This window comes from Myodes glareolus, chromosome 1, assembly GCF_982192425.1.
Source record: "Myodes glareolus chromosome 1, mMyoGla1.1, whole genome shotgun sequence".
Taxonomy (NCBI): Eukaryota; Metazoa; Chordata; class Mammalia; order Rodentia; family Cricetidae; genus Myodes; species Myodes glareolus.
In genome coordinates this window covers 116,650,321-116,672,858 of record NC_142026.1, presented here as the reverse complement: position 1 = coordinate 116,672,858, position 22,538 = coordinate 116,650,321, and the positions used below count along the sequence as shown (strand labels likewise).

Sequence of the window (22,538 nt, the reverse complement as noted above, 5' to 3'; positions counted from 1 at the left end):
GTGATACTGGCCCTCATCATCCGTGGGCAAACCCCACCGTGATTGGATTTGCAGAAATGGGCTTCTCATCAAGCGCAAACTCTTTGCAAAGGGAAAACGATATCAAACTGTCAACATCTCCCTGTATACAGAATTTTATACAGGGTTTTAAGATGAGTGCCCTACTCAGTATTTGATTCAAGAGCCTGGTGTGTTTCTCAGAAGCTACTTCCCTTTCCTTCCTCACATGCCAACTCAGGGTCAGGGTTCATGTTTTTCTTGACCAATTTGTGTGTGTTTATGTAAGGGTGTAATTCAACAGGAGTGGTGTAAGCTTACGAACTGTGAAGACAGGTCTGTCTTCATTGTTCCCTGGAGGTGAAGGGAAAGGATGAAAGCATTCCATAAGGAGTGGGAAAGCCTTCAGAACACTGCTGCTGTTTGCAGGACTGAGGTGCTAACTGCTCGTAATTTTACAGGACCAGGGTCCTACACTCCAGTTAGTGAATGCTTATCTTGCAAGGAAGTTTAATTCACAGAACCCAGTTTGTGAATTTTTGAAGCCAGGCATGGTGGTATGCTTGTAGTCTCAGGTCAGTGAGAGACCCAGTCTTTTAAAAATGAATATGGAAGGTGCCTGAAGAGTACCACCCAGGACTGTCCTCTGACTTCTGCATACAGGCACACACAAAAGCTTCACAGACAACAGTTTCAAGTAATGTTTGTAAACTTCAGAGGATAGTCACATGAGAACTGGTTAGTGTAATAATAGGAAAATACAATATTTAAATTCTATATATTTTAGCCAGAATTTAATCTTCTAAGAATTAGAAATTATAGTTTCAGTAAAATATATTTAAGTACCCTGAGTTCACAATCATATGCTGTACAATGGGTTTAATTAAATTACCATAACACATTATGAAACAGAAAGTAGAAAAGGTTTTCCATTTTTCTTTATTGTTTATTTCTTTTTAAGACAGGGTCTCTATCCCTGGCTGTCCTGGAACTCTGTAAACTAAGCTGGCCTCAAACTCTTAGAGATCTTCCTGCTCATCCTCCAAAGTGTTAGAGTTAAAGGCATGCATCAATCACTATGCCTGGCTACTTCTTTTGGTTTTTGAGATTATGGTATAATTCTGTCATCTTCCTCTTTCCTCCTAAACTCCCCCAACCCCTCCTTGCTCTCTTTAAATTCATGGCCTCATCTTTCATTAATTGTTATATATATATCGATATATGCATGCATACACACATACATATATGTATATACAATCATGTTCCTAATGCAGTCTTCTCAGTCTGTGTTATTTGTATGCAGTTTTCAGGGCTGACCAGTTGGTACTGGATATCCACTTGTTGTTATCTTCCCTGGGGAAGACTTTCTCCCACTCTCAGCACCCCGTGGTTGTCTGTAGTTCTTTGTGTAGGGTTGAGGCCTGATGATCTTTCACCCACCCACGCTGGCATTCCTATTGTAGTTATCCTTGTTCATTTCCTGTTTAGGCAGTCATGTTGGTGAGACTTTATGGGTATAGCTTGTGACATTACTGGGAGACGCATTCACATAGCAAACTCCCTGATCCTCTGGCTCTTAAAACCCCTGCTTTGCAACCCCTGCCTTCCACAATGTTCTCTCAGCCTTAGGTTCTGGTGATGTTTTGTAGATGAATCCATTGGGACTGGGTTCTATAAATCTATTTGGATGTGGTTTTCTACAGTGATTCCATTTGTTGCAAAGAAAGGTTTCCTTACTGAGGGATGACCACACTTGTCTGTGACTAGAAGGGCAAATATTTAGAATATAGCTGGGGATTATGCCGGTTTAGTAAAGTGGTGGTTGTAGATTATCCTCCAAGATCCATGACATCACTAGCCCTGATTAGGCTTCTGGTATTGGCCATGATTTCCTTCTTCTCAAGGTGGTCTTAAGTACAGTTAGAGAGCTGTTGGTACTGCCAACACATGCCAGAGCTGCACTCTTAGGGTTATCATGCCATGCTGGACATTGTATCTCAGACATCACAGCTAGGGAGGACTGTTCCCTCCTTTGGAAGCTTACATGGCACCTTCTGGGTACCTCGAAAGCTAGTCCTTAGGGAGGAGGTCTTCGGCCTACTCCAGTGTGGGAGTCTGAGCTTGCAATGCAGCAATCTCCATTCATTTTTACAGGTTATATTAATTATATGGGTGTGTGTGTGTGTGTGTTGCCTGCAAGTATCTCTATGCACTGTCCATACCTGGCAGCCGTGCAAGCCAAAGAGATTATCAGTTTCCCTAGAAATGGAGTTAGAGATTATAATCTGACGTGTGGGCTCCAGTGAGCTGCACCTCTAGTTCCATTCATTAATTTACGTTATTTAAGAATTGGATTCTCCTACCATTGCATTTCTGAATAGTATTATTTTAAAAAATTAGGGTTATTTGTAAGATCTAAGAATTTGGTCTTAAAAACTAAGAATTACAGAAAACAAACAAAACCCACCAGTCGTTCTGGTACCTTGAAATGGCATATTCTAATGCTTTTAAAGGAGTCCATTCACATTTGACAAGTGCTTAAGAAGGCTGCCAATTATATTTCTCAGACATACCCTTAAAAATCATTAATTGCTTCATGAAAAAGTTAATGTTGATTTATGAATCACAAACAAGTTCAAGTATTTTTCTAGAATGCTCGTGAAAGAAACATTGTTCATTCTGATTTTTCATTACCTGTTTTTAAAACCTACATATGTCAAAATGTTTTAAATAACCACCGTGAGCAGTAGTTCAAAATCTTAGACATGTTCTTCTTATACATTCCACAAAGCTTAGTCAGACATTCTAGGAGTTGGAAGGAACCTCACAGGCGGTCCTAGCTCTGTAATCTCCCCACACCCACGACTGCTCCCTGTGTGCTGCTTACTAGATGTTCTGAAACAGGAGTCCTAGTCTATGGCTTTCCAAGGACCCTCTTGTCTGTTTTGAATCTAGTTTCACTTCATACTGCTTCTGATTGCCGTTTGGAGTATAGACAACCAGAGGAATTTGTCATCTGCCGTCTCAGTAGCACAGATCCATTCACGTGTTGGACCTTGAAGAACGAACGCATTCTTGACATCTGTGAAAACATTTGAAATATATTACTTGTTTTTAATCTGAAAGATTACCATGTACTGATTTTGACTGTATTTATAGTTACATAATTGTCACCATTGTCTGATTCAGGAACAACTTTTTTTTTTCTGCTTAGTTTATTTCACTTAAACATAATATCCTCCGCATTCATCAGTGAGCTCACGTATGGCAAAGTTATCTTCATGGCCAAGCAGTATTGCACTGAAGCTATGCTAATGTTTAATCTTCACAGGCAATAATCAAAATGTTTTAAGTTCAACTGGCCAGTGGTGGCACACGCCTTTAATTTCAGGAGGCAAAGGCAGACAGATCTCTGTGAGCTCGAGGCCAGCCTGGTCACAGAGCAAATTCCAGGACAACCAAGGCTGTTACATGGAGAAACCCTGTCTCGAAAAAACACAAAACAAAAACATTTTAAGTTCAAGACTTGACTACCTAATCTTAGAATTTAAAACCTACACTCAAGGATTTCAGGTAAGCACAAATACAGTTTAGAAGATTGTCTTCTAGACAAAATTACAACATTATCAAAAATCCTGTCTGTATAATTGTTTGTCAATTATTTTAAAGGCCAGATGATAATGTGAAGCCTTTCAATCCCTTGTTTCAGTGCCTCTAGAAAGAACTGGGATCAGTAAAAAATCTTTACTGGTGGCTGTAGAGAGGCTAGACCTGGAGTCGCTTTGGTATGAACAACATAGCCAACTATGATCTTAGCTGAGTGCCCGTGCCCAGGTGTAAGCACAGCTGACAACTGCAGTCGGAGGGAGCTGAAGAAAAGGAGCATTTCCAATACTAACCATACTCAGTGGTTAAAGGTGGAGTGAGACTTGTGAGTCAAGAACTTAAATAAGGTCTTGGTTCCTGCTTTAAGCTGCGGTCCTGTCTACACGCAGAGCAAGTATTGCACTGAGAGACTAGAGAGGGATCCTGTGAAGCTTGAGAAACAGGTGTTACAGTATGGAGCGTTAACAATAAGAACGAGTTGTGGTATTGCTGGGTCCTGAGGGAGGTTGACTCCCAGTTTCCTGAGAAACCGCCACACTGATTTCCACAGTGGCTGCACGAGTTTGCATTCCCACCAACAATGGATGAGTGTTCCCCTTACCCCACATCCTCTCCAGCATAGGCTATCGTTGGTGTTTTTGACTTTAGCTATTCTGACAGGTGTAAGATGGTATCTCAAAGTGGTTTTGATTTGCATTTCCCTGATCGCTAAGGAGGTTGAGCATGACCTTAAGTGTCTTCTGGCCATTCGAAGTTCATCTGTTGTGAATTCTCTGTTAAGTTCAGTACCCCATTTTTTATACCACTCTTGGGAATATACCCTAAGGATTCCCTAACATACTACAAAAGCATTTGTTCTACTATGTTCATAGCAGCACTTTTTGTAATAGCCAGAACCTGGAAACAGCCTAGGTGCCCCTCAATAGAAGAATGGTTAAAAAAGGTGTGGAACATATACACATTAGAGTTTTACTCGGCGGTAAAAAACAATGACATCTTGAATTTTGCATGCAAATGGATGGAAATAGAAAACGCTTTACTGAGTGAGGTAAGCCAGACCCAAAAAGAGAAACACGGTATGTATTCACTCATAAGTGGATTCTAACCATAATTAAAGGTCTTTGAGCCTATTATGCGTGATCCTAGAGAAGCTAAATAAGAAGATGAACCTGATGAAGATTATTTAGCTATCCACCAGGAGGTAGGAAATAGACAAGAGTCCCAGGTAACCTCGGGTGCATGGGGGGGTGGGAGGGTCGATGGAAGGGGAGAGGGCTAGAGAGAAGGGAGTAGGGGAGGAACGGGGAAAGCTTGGTGGCCGGAGATGGGGGGGGGGAGGGAGGAAGGATGAATATGGGATCAGGGAACAATATATTTCAACTAAGGGAGCCATTTTAGGGTTTACAGGAGACTTGATTATATATGGGATCCCAGGTCCAAGGAGAGATCCCCCAGATTGCTCTCTGGACAGAGGAGAGGGTGCCTGAATCGGCCGTGGCCCATGACCATACTGATGTATATTTTGCTTATCACCATAGATCCTTCATCTGGCGAAGGACGGCGATACAGTCGGAGACCCACATCGGAGCACCGTACTGAGCCCCCCGAGGTCCAAATGAGGAGCAGAAGGAGGAAGAACATGAAAAACGAAATCAGTACTGCGAGGGATGCTATCACCCACTGATACAAGGGAACGAATCTGATGAGAGTTTACCAAGGCCAGTTGGACTGGGACTGAACGAGCACGTGATCTAACCAGATTCTCGGAATTTGGCCGGATTCTCTGACTGTGGCTGGCCCGATGTCTTTCTGAAAAGCCATTGACTATGACACTGGGACCTGTTTCCTCTACATATACTGGATTTTGGGGATCCAGTCTGTTTAGACACTCACCTTCCTGGACCTGGAGGGAGGGGGAAGGAACTGGAACTTCCCACAGGGCAGGAAACCCTGACTGCCCTGGGGGACGAAGAGGGAGGAGGAGGGGGAGTGGGGGGAGTGGGAGGGTGTTGGGAGGGGGGGCGGAAATGGAAACTTTTATAATTTAATAAAATTTACTTAAAAAAAAAACGAATTGTGTTCTTTTATGACATGCTATTTTTATTGGAGTTTGTGAACCAATGTTTAGTTCTGTGACTAAAAGTTGCTTTTCTGTTGTTTGGGGTTTGTATCTGGTAATGATAACTTTGTTTCTTCAGAGGGAAGTTAATGAAATCTTAATATTGGTAATTATTTATAAACTGACAAATTGCCCCAGCCTTTCGCTTACTTGGATATTTTTATAGTTAATGAGTTTGGTGTGAGATAGCTTTTCTCATGAAAGAAAATACATACATTTGGAGTCTGGAATGTCTTCTATAAACATCCTGGGAAGGGCCACTGATGCAATGAACTGGTAGGTTGTTTTAGACGTCCTTTCAAATGGAGTATGAGATGTGGCCCGACTGGTAACAAGCAGCGCATCATTGAAGAGGAAGAGGCTGAGGTCTCGGGTCTGTTCATAGAGCCTGTTAGAGTGGAGAGCTCACAGGTGTGCACCTTGCTCAACAATTAACCATCTTTAAATTGATATTCCTATGATTAAGACCTTATTCCACTATAGACCTTTTGTGTAATTCATGAAATCCTTGGTAAAGTGACCTGCATCTCTAGACATAATGTATACCATCAAGGTACCTGATAGAGTTATTTGATCGCATCCATTAGTCAAGTATTTCATAATGTGCAAAACATGAACATTGGGGCCTGGAAAGATGGCTGGGGCTAAGAACACTTGTTACTGTTGGCGGCCGAGGACTGGGGTTTACAGCCATTGTAACTCCAATTCTAGGACACCCAATGCCACCTTCTAGGCAACGAACGCACACGGTGCACATAATGCAGGCACACATAAAAGAGTAAATCCAACTTCTTTTTTAAATGAACATCGATTGTTTCTTCTTTTCCTCCTTTATTAGGTGAATTCTATCGTGACGATTTTTATAACTTTTGTCAGCTGTGACGTTCTGTGCTGAATGTATTTGGGTGACCTGAGAACAATATGAGTTTGCTTTGTTTCAGCTAACGTTGACACTCCGACAGAGAACTATAGGAGTGGTGTGACTGGAGGCATCTTTAAGTAGAAACCTGGGGAGAACCATTTAACTGTTAGTTGGAAATGAATTGCTTATTCCATTTGGAGAGAAACTGGAAGGGAGGCAGCTCAGTCGTTTTACCCATATGGGAAGTAAAATGTAAAATCGCTCTTTGTTTTCAGTGGCATTGCTAATAATGGTTAGCCATAGGCAAAGAGCAAAATTTGGTGTGCTTGGAACCGCATCTGTGAACTTCATCTATGATCCTCTGATTTTTGCTTTGGTGCCAGATTGCTGGGTGGTTCTCTTCATATAATCAAATTCTTTACATGAGCTGTTATATTTGTAGGGTTTGCAGTGAGAAGTGATTTGTCAAATAGTTTGGTTTTTGTCAAAGAATTTTATATTGTGTACAAAACTTAATGTAGTTCATAATAGTTCACTTCATAATGACTGATGTTATATATGTGCTGACCTGAGTTATTAGGAGCAGGATTTTGTCATATTAGACTTTTTGCCTCCAAGGGCCTATGCATTTCTGGCAAGCCCCTGGTGACTCTGGTTCCACAATTCCAGCCTGGCTTTGAGAAATAAGACATCTAATTCATTTTAGTCACAACTGTGCCTAAGAACTGGACCAAAGACTGCCATCAGAGTTAGGAAATCCAGGTGGAGAACACTAAGTTCATTTCAGATGCTTGGGTGTGCGGTAAATAGAAACACAGTGGTCATCAGCCGCTAGAGTCAGCTCTTGCATCTAAACATTTCCTTCTTCCTTTGGTTATGATTTATGCTGCTGTAAATGGGTTGCTTCATATTTACTTACATTTTTAGGGGGAAAAAAGTTTTAGATCAAGTTAATGAGTTTCTCTCAGAATGATGGGGCAGCAGTAGGAAGAAAGGGGAGAGAAAATCAGAAAGGGTGAATGACCACATGCAGGAAACAGCCGCTTTCACTAGGTAAAGAATTCTACCATGTTTCCCAGGAGATGGGGAAAGGTTTTGCCATTTAACTGATAAGAAAAATTATTTTTCTATATTTTAAGTTTAGAAAAAATGTCCAAAATTTTTACATCTTAAAATGTTTTTTAAAAAAATAGCTTTATAATTGGAAAGAAGCCTGCAGAGCGCTCTGAAGAAATAAATGCCATCAATGTTGGTGCTTGCTTCAGAAGTAAGTGTTTGGCTTTCGCCTTTCGAATAGACAGCGTTGAGTGGCAGCAGCCGTGAGAGTGTTCTTGTTCTGAACTGGTGAGGCTCTGGCAAAGGAGGAAGCTGCACGCTAATTCAGTGTGGCCGCTCAAGGACAGTGGAGGAAAAGACATCACAAGGAACTTTTTCTACACGTGTGTCTGGCACCTGCACACACTTGGCAGATGCTGTTTCCTACATTTAACCCCTGGTTAAATGTCCCTTGACAGAGTCGCCACAGGCTCTATCAGGTCTTCTAAATGAGCAAATCAGGTAATTTCGCCTCTAATACTGACGTGATGGAGCAGCCAGTATCTCAGACCGTGTCTGCACTCTGCTTACATTGTCAGGAGCCTACCAGGTTCTCACGCTGAGCTGAGAAGACTCTCCTTGAGTCTCCTAGGGCACAGGGTAGCAGACAGGGCCATTCTGAAACATGACCTCAAGGTTCTAACAAGGTCCTTAACAAAAGCCTGTCCTCAGCGTTTCTTTTAGCAGCCTGGGGAAGAGGGAATTCTTACTCACTCCAGGCTGCAGCTTCCCTATCACTTAGGGGAGCTCACCTGCAATCCCAGTCCTTGGAAGAGCTAAGGCAGGAGGACCTTGGAAGAGCTAAGGCAGGAGGATATCCACAAATTGGAGGTCAGCCCAGGCCACACACAGAGAACTACAGAATGTGTGCCTCCTCTCGCATCTTTCTACACCAGTAGGACAACTATCTAATTACAATAGACAAAAATACAAAACTCAGACTCTGCTGAAGGGGTCTTGGGCTGGAAAGTTAAGAGCACTTACTATTACTATTACAAAGGATCTGAATTTGGTTCCTACTACTGAGGCTCTTACCCATCGCTACCAACCAAGAATGCAACAAAAAACAAGAATGCTAAGTCGGTGAGGCAGAAGACACCTGTGGTGATTTGATTTTTCTCTTTCCTTACATTGTCTTGTTTGGGGGAGGGGTGTGCCACAGAATATGTGGGGAGGTCAGAGGAAAACTTGCTGAGGTCAGTTCTCTTGTTCCATGTCAGTTCTGGGGCTCAAACTCATGGCCTTTGATTTTCATTGAGGATCTCCCAGGTGAGGATGGAGGTGAAAAGAGTGACCCATCTAGCCCACTGCCCTGGCACATCTAGATGTTCGCTGAATAATCACGGAAATAAAAAGAGCCTCTTTTCCATTTGGTTGCTATGTGTTGAATGATTTGTCTTTGCCCTCGATACTGAAAACACTGGCCATTTTCTAAAGCAGTGATCAGGAAACTATAGTCTATCACCTGTTTTGTAAATAAAGTTTTATTGGCACATAGCCACAGCTGTTTATGACTAGCATACTGTTGTGTTGTCTAGCTGTCCCTGCTACAGCAGAAAAGGTCATTGCCATAGACCTCATTTGGCCAGCAAATTCTAAATATTTACTCTTCGGACTTCATGGAAAAACTTGTCCATTCTTGTTCTACAAGAGCAACAGGAAGACTAATTTATGGACTTTGGCATCTTTCCAATTGTTCCTATGCACTCTGAGTGTTATGCAAATATAGTAAAGTCATTCTCGGTGTTAACTTGAACAGCTAGCTGAGGATAATAAATGATTCAATCGCTTTTCAGCAGGATATCGGTGCGAGCTCCCACAATACTGGGATCTGCCCTCATTAGGAAACTGACCGACCTTGAGAAGGTCGACTGTGAAGTCATAGTCTTGGCAGACACTGTGTTATTCTACCGAGGAGCCAGCTGAAATGCGAACAAGAGGATAAAGTGTCTACACCACCGACAGGCACATGCGCGTGGCTTTGATTCAGTGCAAAGGTTCTCTTGACTGCACACATGGTCAAGCCTGTACTGAATGCCAGAGGTAAGCAATGAGTGAGAAGTCACTGCTTTGCAGTCTTTCATAGCCTCGGCTAACAGCTGCTCACCTTAAAGGGAAATCCATTTTCTCATCATAGCAATGAAGTTGAACTACATCTTGGATCCTAATCAGGTATCTGTTTGCTTCTGATAGAGTCTATAAAATAAAGAGCAGGATGTACAATTATTTGAAATCCCACTAGTGAAAAACTGTTCTACACCCCAGAGGATCTTTTCTTGTGGTGAGACAGAATAATAGAAATGGTTAATTTAAGGTGTAAGAGTTAGTTAATAGGAAGCCTGAGCTAATTGGCTAAGCAGTGTTGTAATTAAAATAGTTTCTGTGGGGGACTGGAAAGGTGGCTCAGAGGCTGAGAGCACTGTCTGCTCTTCCAGAGGACCTGAGTTCAATTACCAGTCATCATATTGTGACTCACAACCTCTTCTGGTGTGCAGGCATACATGTGTACATGATAGATAATAAATAAATAAATACTTTTACTATATATATATATATTAAAAACTAATATATATATATTTTTCTGTGTTATTCAGGTCTGGGTGGACGGGAAGTGAACAAGCAGCCTTTCTCTACACAGATGTTGACTAGAACTTAGTGTGGTTGCAGAAAAGTCTGTCTTTTCTTACTTTACAAACACAAGCTCTCTTTAGCAAACTACAGTAACAATGAAAACAGTATTTGAGACTGTCAGTTTTTTAAAGCTATATATTAAAGCTATTGATATATATCAATATATATGTATATTGATATATATTTTCCTAATGTCAAAAAACAAAAGAGGAGATAAAAGGAACTGTCAAGAAAAGGGGCAAATGAATTAATTAGTAAGATTAAGAAATAGGCCCATGCATTGCTCTTGCCATGGGGCACAGGCCTTCTCAGTGTGCACAGAGACCCAAAGATTAAGTTCTGTGAGTTCTAAGAATCATCCTTTTGCAGTCCAATCAACCACACGTCTTTCTTTACAAAGATATGAAGATAGAAATTAGAACAAAACTACTCCATCCTGCTTCTCCAATTTGACCAAGTAAAAGTATCTCCAATTAGTTAATACTTTCATCCTTCATTTATACCAAGCTCCTGATGAACATTAGACACCAGAAAACAAGTCCAAGCTCACACACGGTGGGGCTCCCAGTCTGTGACTAGATGAATACAGGGACACATGATAGGGCTGTCCATGGGGTTATGGAACACCAAGGAAAGAGCTTCCAGCATGAGACCAAGGGAACTTAGATCATGAGGTCATGGTTACAATGAGTTCATGATTGAACTCATTTAAAAGGGTGTGTGTGTGCCCCCCACAAAGGACAACAGTTGTCCTGGTCTATTGTTCTGCCTTGTTGCCTTTAGACAAGGTCTCAGTAAACCTGGAGCTGAGCTGGACACCAGCAGGTCCCAGCAATTGTCTCCTCCTCACAGCAGTGAAGTTAGAGGTATCTGCCTGTGGCCTGCCTGGCTTTTTATGTGAGTGCTGGAGACTTGAAGTCCTCACGCCTTTAGAGCAAGAGCTCTTGCCTGCTGAGGCATCTTCACAGCCCCCAGCCTAGTTTTTAAAGGGCTAACAGCACTTAACCAGTGAGTAGGAAAGAATGGCAATGTCAGAGAAGAAAGTGTATCTTCAAAGAGCAATAGCAAGAAGCTACATTCTTAAAGAATGGAGCATAGGTATGTATGGTAGGCACTTGGGGTGATCGGGGAGTCAGAAGATAAAGGTGAGCATACAAGTTTACAGAGGGATAGGTGGCCAACAGAGGGGTTCCAGTGTGGGGGTGTTCAGTGTGCCGAATCTCTCACCAAGGATTTTTATCAGCCAGGCAGAGATCATGTAGAACACATGACCATGCTCAACTCATAGGAAGTCTTGGTCAGAGCACTACCAAACAAGAAGCTGTAGTACAACCTTGTAGACCCCACCCATGGGGTAGGGCACAACTCACATACACATGTGCATATAATGCATATAAAATGGATATGTTACATGGAAGCCTGCAGTGCTTGGCGGTAACAGCATACCACAAAATTTAGCTGCCTCGGGATCTGTCTGTCTCTTTTTGCCAGTGACAAGATTATACTCATGAGTGTGAGATGCAGCAAAAACGTCAGCGTACGTACGGGGCAGTCTGTGATAATGGTCTGTACGTGGGCCAACTGTTCTCTCATTTTGATGTTTTCCTTTATCTAGAATACAAGGTTATATTAGGCAAACAAAGACCATGACATTTTTATTACTATTTTGTGACACCTGGCAAAGGGCTTGTTCTTTAATAAAAATACCAATTTTCTGGACCCAGTATTTTAATAACAAAGGCAAGTAAACAAGGCTCTTCAGAAAAAAAGAATCATTTTAGGGTGTGACATGCCAACACGGTATAAGGAATAGGGAGTGCTGGGGTTACCGAGTCAGTAAAGTGACTTGAGACCTTAAAAACAAACAACTTTGGAAGCCAAAGATTTTACATTTTGGCTTTTCTCTTCTTTTGGTTATCTACACAAATCCCCATTTTACATACTTTCCCACTAGAAAAGGTGGCGCTGGGGCTGTGACCTGGGTGACAGAGTGCTTACTTAGTATTCACAGAACCCTGGGTTGGAGTTCAAGCCCTACATTGCCTAGGAGTATTGGGGAATGCCTGCAATCCTAGCACTCCAGAAATGAGGGAGACAGGAGGATCAGAAGTTTAGGGTGCTCCTTGGCTACATATCAAGTCCAAGCTAATCTGGAACACATAAGACCCTGTCTAAAACCGAGCATGCAGGGTCACTGTGGCCGTACAGTTCTCCAAAAATGTTATCTCACATTGTTCGGATTGGAATAGATGCCTTTCATGTCCAAAGGTGTGAAACAGGACTATGGATTCATCTTTAAAGGGATGAAAGGTTGATGTAAAGACGCCCACAGAAAAGAGGGCTTCTCAGGGTCCTCAAATGAGACTACCACAAAAGCACTGAAACATTTGTACCCACACATGCGTATCAGCAACCCACCTGATCTATGTAGTCTTTATAGTTTTTGATTTGATCAATTGCAGTGGTCAGATCCCCACGGTCTATATGTCCTGCAGGAGTATGGAGTCTCAGAACATAGAGAAGGTTAATATATTCTTCAAATCTCCGGGATGGGTACAGGAGCAGCTCTGGCAGGCTGGACAGGACGTAGGGTAGGGTGCCCTGGTTGCTACTTGGAGATCACAGAGGGCATGACTTTGAGTGCCCAGCTGTGCTCTCCGTGGAAACTCACCTGAGCATTTTGGTAGCAATGGTATTATCATGCCTCTTCAAGAAAGCTCTGAATGCTGGTGTCATTTCTCTGCACTAAAGGGTGAGAATTACATTGTCAGATCTTTGCTCTGTCAGATAGTTCTAAGGCCTTGTGTTCTACCAGCAAGCGGTGATCTACAGAATATCAAAGCAAGAAGGCAGAGCTAAGTATCAATAGTACTATTTGTATGTTCTAATACATGGACTCTAGTGTTGTAATTATACTACACACCTACCCATATCTATTAATTTAATCAATAGAAATAGTAACAGATTTATAATAAGGGAGGATTGGATTAAAACTAGAATAAATTGAGTAGTGACCTTGTCAAGTTACCTGACTTTCTCATCTATAATTTATCTAAATTTATATTTAGATAGAAGACCCAGCTCATAGTGAGGGGACAGAATCCTACCCATAAAGGGCCTGCCGTGCAATAAAACCTACTTGATTTCTTTAAGAGTTTGGCTATCACTGGTATTCACCTTTAATGCTGCCATCAGTCCTGTTTTCCAGAGTGGTATCACAAAAGCATTCCACTATACTTAATGTCCACTTCATATGTACTCATTTGATCACCACTGGTACACCCATGAAATTCTGTCCTCCTATTCGGTATATACATGTCTAAAAGATGTCAATATAGCTAAGGTGTGAATTCAAGATTCGCTGATTTCAAGCCCCAAGAATGTTTAAGGAATAAGGCCATTCATATGTGCAAACAACTAAAGGTCTTAAAAGACTTGATGGTGCTGGAAAAATAATAATAGCTACCATAGCTAAATGTCGTCAACATCTGTAAGCCCACACTCTGTTCATGAAATAGGTACCAGCATTTGCCATGGCTGTAAAACTTTCGCCACCAGTTTGTTTCTGATGACACTCTTTGCTCTAATTCTTGTCTTCAGGTCAAAAGTCATGGTCAAGGTATCCACCGAGTCAACCTTGTGTGTCCCCGCCCCTGCCATTGAGTAGCAGAGTATTCTGAGCTCACAATCCTGCTCCAACTTAACTGTTTAATGTCCTGTCACTGAGCCACTAAGTGGCTGGGCTACATGAAAATTTGGCGGTTGATTCCTGAGCATTGATGTGCGTCCATTACTGTGTTGGCCTCTATGTTAAGGTCCCTGTCATCAAGAAGCTTGAAGTACATGGGAGGAGACCTGAGAAGGAGTAACTGAGAAGCATCCTTTCTTATTTACCTCAGTGTTAGCATGGAGGTAACACAAGCACTTACCTTCTCAATGGTTTTCAGAACAACGGGATAGTTGTTGAAGAAATTGGTGTATGTGTTCAGCTGCCTTCCAAATTTTATGAATATTTCTCCCACACAGTGGGCTGGGCTCCATTCCTGTAGTCTGTCTCTTAGGTTAGCTAGAAATTCTCTACAACATGAGAAGGTTGTATATTGACATAGAAACCTGTGAGGCTCCAAACGTAAGCAATGAGTTCATTGGTATAGGCTTTTCCGCCTAGTGTTTTGAGGTGGAACTTAATCTTGACCAGCTGAGTACTTTACCACAAAGAAATCTGGATTTGACAGCTGGGCTGTAAGGGAAGAGGTTGGCTGTCCAGACGCCCATCTTTTACATTAATTTCCTGTCAGAATCTAGCTTTCCACGAGAGAACCACTTCTGAATGTTCCACCCTTAGAGAGCCAGAGCTGTGGACATTCTCACAGTCCCCTGAGGAGAGCGGTACCTTCAGAAGCTTCAAGGCCTTGACTTTTAACTTTAACTTGCTTACAGCCCACATACTCTACAGATCCAAGGTGACCCTTTTCAGCCCTTCAGGCCATGAAAGCTGAGAGAGGTTTTATTCACCTTATCACTAGGTAGGAGTTGGGTCCAGAGAAATGAGGGACTCTTCTCCAGGTCTGTAGAAATTGACTAAAACCAGAACTTGGCTCACTTTACCCTACTACATGAAGAAACCGTTGTTCTTCTCAATCTCTTGATACATATAAGAAGCCTGCATGGAAAAGCAGAGTTTCCTAGTCCTAGTGAGTCCTTTTGTTCCTGTCCTGTTATTCAATTAGACATGGACTTCTGTGTGAGCAGTCTATTGGCTACAGAATACCTAGGCATTGAATTCTTTTTCTTACATATGTTGTGATCTAGACCTGGGGTAGCCCTGGAAGCCATCACTGCTGGTTGTACCTGTCAGGTAACATGCAAAGGAGACTCTCTGCTCTTCCAGGTTATGGGATCCCCCAAGAAGATAAAGAATGCCTGGGCCACAGTGGGACTTTTGAGACAAAGTGTGCTCTTCCCACCATCTGGGGAGTACAAGTTAATGAATCCATCTTTAGGGTTTACCTGTTGAGATTTAAGATGCGTAGAACATCAGAGAAAATGATCTGTATATTGGCAGCACTCAGAATGGCTCTGTTTGAGGCAAGCGCTGCCCTCAGGGGCCTTGCGTATACTTCCCTCACGATTCCCAGCATCTGCACATACCATCTCTCGCTCTGTACAAGCTCCCTCACAACTCGGGTTCGCTTCTCTACTGAGTCCATCTGGAGCTTTCTCTCCTGCAGAAAACATCAGGAATTCAGGAGAAATGTAATGACTGAGGCTCTCAGCAAGGGCCCATAGCAAGACGCCTGAAAAGGAGAAAGAGGCAAGACCCAAAAGACGGATCATCTTAAGGGAAGATGGTAAGGGGGTAGATCTAGCAGCCTGGTGAACTGAGACAGACAGCCTGTGGTGGCCCACCCACTCTTGAGTGTCTTCTACTCTTTCCTCCTCATCCACTGGGATAGCATAAGAAACTGTACCATTCACCTTGCTCTCCCGAGTGCTGGGATTAAAGGTGTGTGCCACCACTGCCTGGCCTCGATGGCTAACAAGTGTGGCCAGCTCCTCACTCTGATCTCCAGGCAAGGTTTATTTGTTAAGGCACAAATAAAATATCACTATGGCCAAAAGCAATTTAAAACAATCCTAGCCAGGTAGGTAGTCCAGGCATGTAATCCCAGGGGACTCAGAAGGCTGTGACGGTTGCTACCATCAGTTTATGATTGTTTTCCATGCTGATTTCTAGTGATCCATCGATCAGTAGGGAAAGTGAGAAACCCTGTCCTAAGGCCAGTGCCTGCCCTGGACCCTCCCTGGGCATGATGGGGCTCTAAAGATTTCTAGGTCTGAGCTCAAGGCTTGCAGAACTCATACTTCTCTCTCTGAGAGTCTAGCCTTTGGTAAGTCACCTAGGCTTTCTAACTCAGGTGTTCATCTGTAAAACTGGATACTAACATCTTCTTTGGAGTCTTTGGAAAAAGAAACGTAAATAAATGTGAAGCCATGATGAATGTTCCAAAAATAACGAATGCATGCTGTGCGTTTTGGCAGCTAGGACAGCCTCTGCGTGTCTGGCAGCCCCTCTCCAGGCTGTCTGTCAGCCCAGGGCAGAGCATTTCCCACATAGTGACTAGAGTAAGCTTTTGATGCTAGCCTGTAAGTTGGTGAGCCAATTAAAGCCTGAAAACCTTCACGTCTGTGTGTCCTTTTTTAAAAATGAAAAAAAAAAAAAAAACCACATACATGGTGCGGGAGAATTGTCTCTATTCTGTCAATCATGTTTTAAATAAACGCTAATTGGCCAGGCAGGAGGTGTAGGCGGGAAAACCAGACAGGAAGTGGAAATGATGCTGATGCAAGGAGAGCAGGAGAATTCTGGGGAGGAGGAAGTTGATTCCTCCCACTCCTGCCCAGATCACGGAAGCCGCAGGATGTGAGCTGCCCCACTGAAAAAGGTACTGAGCTACATGACTAAAATAGATCAGAAAAATGGGTTAATCAAGATGTGAGAGTTAGCCAGTAAGAAGCCTGACCTAATGGGCCAATCAGCATTATAACTTACAGAGTCCTGTGTGTGATTTTTCTCTGGGACTAAACAGCTGGGGAACTGGGCAGGACAAAAACCCCAACAAGCCGGCCCCCCTTCATGTTACACATGCAGATTGGTTTTCTCCCATATGCCACATCTCCATCCTTTGGCTCAAGTACTGAGTTGGTAGCATAGTTACCAGGAGGTCAGAAATCTACCAACTGGGTTTTACTCCAGTTCAATTAAGTAGTTGCTTGGTTGTCCCTCTCTTTAAGGGATGTCTCCAAGGAAAACAAAGAACTAACCACAGTTAATAATGGCGCTTCCCTGTCAGCAAGTACACTGATAAGATCCTAGTCGGTAATAGGCAGCTTACCAGCTTAACCAGCACCTCCATGTTCAGGTGGCTTTGGTTTGGACTAGACTTTGTGTCCTGAAAGTTGTCTTCTATGGCATGTCTTTCCTGAAGATGAAATGGAATTTAGTTACTTGGAGGCGGGCTCTGTAATCCCTGGAAGCGCCGTCAGTATGCTTCCCATCCGAGCCTTGGGGACCATCTGCCTTCAGCTCTTAACCCAAGGTCCCTAGGCACACTGAATAAGGTACTTGACAAGTGTGGTGCCACTCTTCAACTAAGATTTGTGTTTTTAATAACAGCCCTTATGGCAGTGGTTCTCAACCTGTGGGTCTTGGCCCTTTTGTGGGGGGGTCACATCCGATATTCCAATTTACATTGTGGCTTATAACAGTAGCAAAATTACAGTTATGAAGGAGCAACAAAATAATTTTATGGTTGGGGGTCACCACAACACAAGGAGCTGTATTAAAGGGTCACAGCATTAGGAAGGTTGCGAACCACTGTCTTAGGGACTTGGGAGCTGGTTCAGTGGGTTAAAGTGCCCACGTGTAATCCCAGCCTTAGGAGGAAGAAATAGGAGGGTTCCTGGGGTTCGCTGGTCAGCCAGTCTATTCAAGACAGCAAGTTTCAGGCTCAGTGAGAGACCCTGTCCAAAATAAATAAACAAACAAACAAGACCTAGAGAACATCAGAAGACGATCCTCACCCTCTGGTCTCCACACATGTACACACGTACATATGCACACATATAATTTAAAAATAGAAACAGCTTTTTGCTTCCTTTGAGCTACTAAACTTGAAACCTAAATTCTAGCTTCTTCCCTGAAAGGTGATGGGGGGTGGGGTAAGGGTCCTGCCTTCAGGGCTCCTCTCCGTATCAGCACCTACACACTCCTGAGAGTGGGTTGAACCTACGCTCCAGCTCCACTTCTTCCCTTGGCAGCAGTGGGAGGAGGCTGATCTCACTATGAAGATTCTGGAAAGAACAGGCTCCAATGCTTTAGAAAATCCATCCCTTTCTTCCACTCATGAGAAAGTGTCGTCAAACAGTTCACGTACTCTTCCTATTTTTGTCTGTTTTCACATTTAAATATGGCTTTTTTCTCTCTCTCTTTACTATATCTTGTGGTTTGTCTATAAATTAGTCCATCAAAATAAAAAAGTCCCCTGGTTACCGGAGCAGCATCCCAGGGGCCCCTCTAGGAAGAGAACAATAGCCCTGTGTTCCTGCTAGAAGAACAGTACAGCAGTAAAGACTCAAAGATAAAACTCTTAGTAGAGATCCCCTGCTGTCCCTGGAGGAAGTCGGAGGACAAACATCACCTTGTTTGAGGATTTGCTTGTCTTGTTTCCTTGAGACAGAGTCCCCAGTATCCTAGCCTCTCCTTAGATTTGCTCTCTGGCTAAGGCTGACCTTAAACTCTTGACCGTCCTACCACCTCCCAAATACTAGGATTATAGGCCCACACCTTCTGGCCTGGCTATAAACATCAGTTTTCAACCAAAACTCCTTTTACCTAATGAGGAGAAAATGAGCGTACTCTGTAGCTCTGTGGTTTCATATAGCAGCTGTCAGGTCCAAAAGCAACTCCACTTCCCCACACTCCAAAAAGCAGTCCAAATATCCAGAAATGGACTCCTCCTGAACTATAGGGCATTTCTTGCAGTTAGATAAAAGCCAGCATTCCTCTGGAACTTGTGAAAAGGAGTCTTTTCCCTTACCTCTGTCAGAAGAGAGAGAGGCCCCTGTGGTGCCTATTGGCATATCTAAGCTCACGCTGGCCTCCATTCCCACCCCCCACCCCACCCCCGTCAGAGTGTCTGTCACTTTTTCAAAACCTAACAACCTAGCTTTTCTCCCCTCCCCCTGTACCCGATAATCCTTCCAGCACATGGGCTCCCCTCCTCAGCAGCTCATTCTCCTTATAACCCTGCTATTCTCTTTATGTTTTCCTCTCTCTCTCTCTCTCTCTCTCTCTCTCTCTCTCTCTCTCTCTCTCTCTCTCTCTCTTCTGCCCCTGCTTCTCTCACTATGTTGTCTCTATTCTCTAACCCCTGCTATTCTTCCTTCTCTTATAGCCAGCCCTGGCCATGTCCATTCTGCTGACCATGTTCAGTCTCTCCCTCTCTCTCCCTCTCTCTCCCCCTCTCCCCCCCTCATCTACAATAAAAATTTTCCCCTTAACCAAACCATGGAGCAGTCATGTCAACAGTTTAGACCCAGGCAGAAACTTTGGTGCAGGAGGTGGTCTCTGAGCAGCGTCCAGTCTCAGCCCTCCCCTGGTGTGCAGGCTCTACCTCTCCAGCACCCATCTGCTCCAGGGGCTCTGCTTTTCCATGTATGGCTGTCTCATGCCAGCCCGCTGTATTTTTATACTTTTGCCTTGAGGACGGAGGGGCCTTTGAATTTTGAGGGGGGAAGAAAAACTTCAGAATTTCCCTTTGAGCAGAACACTCTTCAGTTTAAAACAAATCACAGCGCTAAGTATTTATAGCCAGGAAACCATCACTTTGTCAAGTCAGTGGAGACACCAGCGGCTCTGCAGGAGAAAGCAGCTGCAGATGTAAAATGATAATCAAACTCACACTGTCTTAAACTTAGGACAACTGAAGCACTGCAGAATTACACTGTGACCTCTCAGATAAGGGAACTGCTCTAACTTGACAAACCACCTGCTATTGCTTGGTTCTCAAATGTCCCTCAAAGGCCATGTATTAAAGGCTTAGTCACTGTCCTGTAGCACTGCTGGGAGGTGGGACCCAGTAAAGAAATTGGTCATGGTGGGGGGGGGGGCACACCCTTGAAGGGATCTGGGGATCTTGGCTTGCCTTCCTTTTCTCACTTTCTTTCACTTCCTGGTGTTGGTGGAGGCTGTTCATTAGTTTCCAGCCACCCAGACCCGAAATAATCACTGGCCTAGACCTCACAGAGCTCCACCTGCTTCTGCCTCCCAAGTGTTGGGATTAAAGGTGTGCGCCTCCATCCCCTGTGAAAGATGAACTCTTAGCTTCATCTGCAACACAAAGGATCTCAGTCTGCAATTTTTTTTTTCTTTCAGGTTACCTCAGCGAGAACTCAGCTGAGTAAATGAAGTAAAATGCAAATTTGCAGCTCTCCAATCAGCGGAGGAGCTTGTGCTCTCCGTGGCTTAAATGCCACTCACGTGAAGAACCAAGAAACACCCTATTTAATAGTCTGCGACAACGATCTTCGTAAAACAATTGGCAGCTGGAAGCTTTCCAGGAAACCGGTCATCCTTCAGGAGAATCTCGTCCCCACAGGAGCCTTGCTCTACAGAGAGGCACCACGCAGAAAAATACGCAACAGCAACGTTTACCTTCGTGAGTGGATCCGATGTTACTTTTACGTCACAGCCTAACAGAATATCATTTCCTTCAAATTCCTCGCTCTTTTTACTAGATTTCTTCAGCAGAAAAGATGACAAAAATTCCAGAGGTTTGTCCTGAAAAATGCCCCCCCAACACACACACACAAAAATTAATTTAAAATATTCCTCCGACATGTTAAACATACGACAGAAAAGAACAGGTCAGGTGTTAAAGCGCCTGCGTGAGCTTAAGGACCTGAGTTGTGACCCCAGCACCAGGAACAACTCGGCTCTGGTGTTACTGTGCCTGTAACCCCAGGTGGGGGTTCAGATGGATCCCCAGAGCTCAGTGGCCAGCTGGCCTAACTGAGCAGTGAGCTGCAGGGTTATTGAGTGACTCTGTCTCAAAACATGAGGCTGAAAGTGATCAAGGAAAACACCTGGCTTACAGACACACATATATGTCACACACATGTACCAGACTTTTTCTTTTGGGCCACCAACCAGCTTCCAAATCATGGCGCCCAGTTTTGAATGCTTGGTATTAGCTACCTCTTTTCTGGATAGCTCTTTTAACTTAAATTAACCTGTTTCTCTTCATCTACTTTTTGCCTTGGGGCTTTTTACTTTCTTTCTGTATATCTTACGTTTCTCATGTCTGCTGGCTGTTGGCTCTCTGGCTTCTGACCCTGGATGTGTTCCTTGTTCCCTCCTCCCCTCCTCCTCCTCTTCCTCCTCTTCCTTCTTTTCTCTTTTTGAGCCTCAATTTCTCCTCCTATTTATTCTCTCTGCCTGCCAGTCCTGCCTGTCCTTTCTCTGCCTTGCTATTGGATGTTCAGCTCTTTATTATCAATTTATTATCAATAAATCACCTGATTTATTATCAATCAGGTGCCTTAGGCAGGCAAGGAGAAACAAACGCAACACATCTTTTCATAATTAAACAAATGCAACATAAATAACACCTTTACACAGTTGAAGTAATATTCCTCAACATAAACTAATGTAACACATCTTTGCCCAGTTAAAATAATATTCTACAACACATACATGCACATGCATGTGCACTACACATGGATACATACAAAAGAGTACACATTTCTACCAGACTTTTCAGCTCCCTACTTAAATCATAGGACTAGAAAACAAAGTAATTGTTATTCAACTAATATTAGTAAATTTGTGCTCATCCCATATTTAGGTTCTCAGTTTTTCTCCACAATTCAAGGTCTTGTGGAAGGCTCACTCAAGATCTTTAGACTCAAAGTGGTTCACAACAGCCCTTGGCAACATGAGAAAAAGGCCAGCATGGATCTTGTGGTCTCTCAGGAGGGAAGCAAGCCTAGGAGAGAGGCAAGGCGCCACCACTGATGAGGAACACATCAACTCTCCATGGTGTCTACTTCCCTCTCACACTGTAGGTTTGAGCCTCATCAAAATAATGCCATATATGGTTATTCGTCCACCAAATAAGTTTAGCCAGTTGGTGTTTGAGAGAAAGTGCAGGGTTTTTCCAGGCCTTTGGATCTCTGTGAATACCTATGATCACTTCAACAGAGAAATTTATCAAGGCCTTGACTCATAGGATGTAAGGCTGGCATATCACTGAGCTGAGACTACGGCAGGCAGTCTATGGCTAAGAGTAATTCCATACAGGGTAGCTAAGCCTGCGGCTATCTGGTGCTGCCCACGAAAACCAAGAGAAACCAGAGCAGACAAAGAGACGAAGAGCAGCAAGGAGAGGGCACGTGTGCAGAGATCATGTTTAAATGATAGAATCACCACAGGAGGGGGTCAGTCCTTGAAGAATAAAGAGCTTGCACAGCCATGAGACTGCACCAGTCATGGCTTCTCCTCTCTTATTCTGGACTTCCCCCAAATGTCTGGTCATTTCCTTCGCTTCACAGTTATCCTTGGAACTGTGAGAAAGGGAGCCCATGGACTAAACCTTGTGTGTGTGTGTGTGCGCTTCTTAGGGCTTCTCTGTTTTATATACTTAGTACACCACATCTTGACTCCAG

General features: G+C 43.4%; 1 protein-coding gene across 4 annotated transcripts in view; it reads right to left on the bottom strand.

The window, feature by feature from the left end:
• Nucleotides 1-769: 769 nt before the first annotated feature.
• Nucleotides 770-22,538, bottom strand: part of Ect2l (epithelial cell transforming 2 like) — an 85,483-nt gene continuing 63,714 nt past the window's right edge. The window contains exons 13-22 of one of the 4 annotated variants that reach the window (XM_085688783.2): nt 20,527-20,652; nt 17,207-17,293; nt 15,321-15,535; nt 14,240-14,387; nt 12,982-13,055; nt 12,729-12,885; nt 11,856-11,921; nt 9,787-9,875; nt 5,938-6,110; nt 770-3,079 (exon numbers count right to left, since the gene is read on the bottom strand). In XM_085688783.2, the coding sequence (XP_085544909.2) occupies nt 2,955-3,079; nt 5,938-6,110; nt 9,787-9,875; nt 11,856-11,921; nt 12,729-12,885; nt 12,982-13,055; nt 14,240-14,387; nt 15,321-15,535; nt 17,207-17,293; nt 20,527-20,652 (1,260 nt within the window). In that variant the 3' untranslated portion in view covers nt 770-2,954. The remainder of the gene's footprint in view (nt 3,080-5,937; nt 6,111-9,786; nt 9,876-11,855; nt 11,922-12,728; nt 12,886-12,981; nt 13,056-14,239; nt 14,388-15,320; nt 15,536-17,206; nt 17,294-20,526; nt 20,653-22,538) is intronic. The other 3 variants (XM_085688792.2, XM_085688789.2, XM_085688796.2) reach the window with 3 other exon arrangements.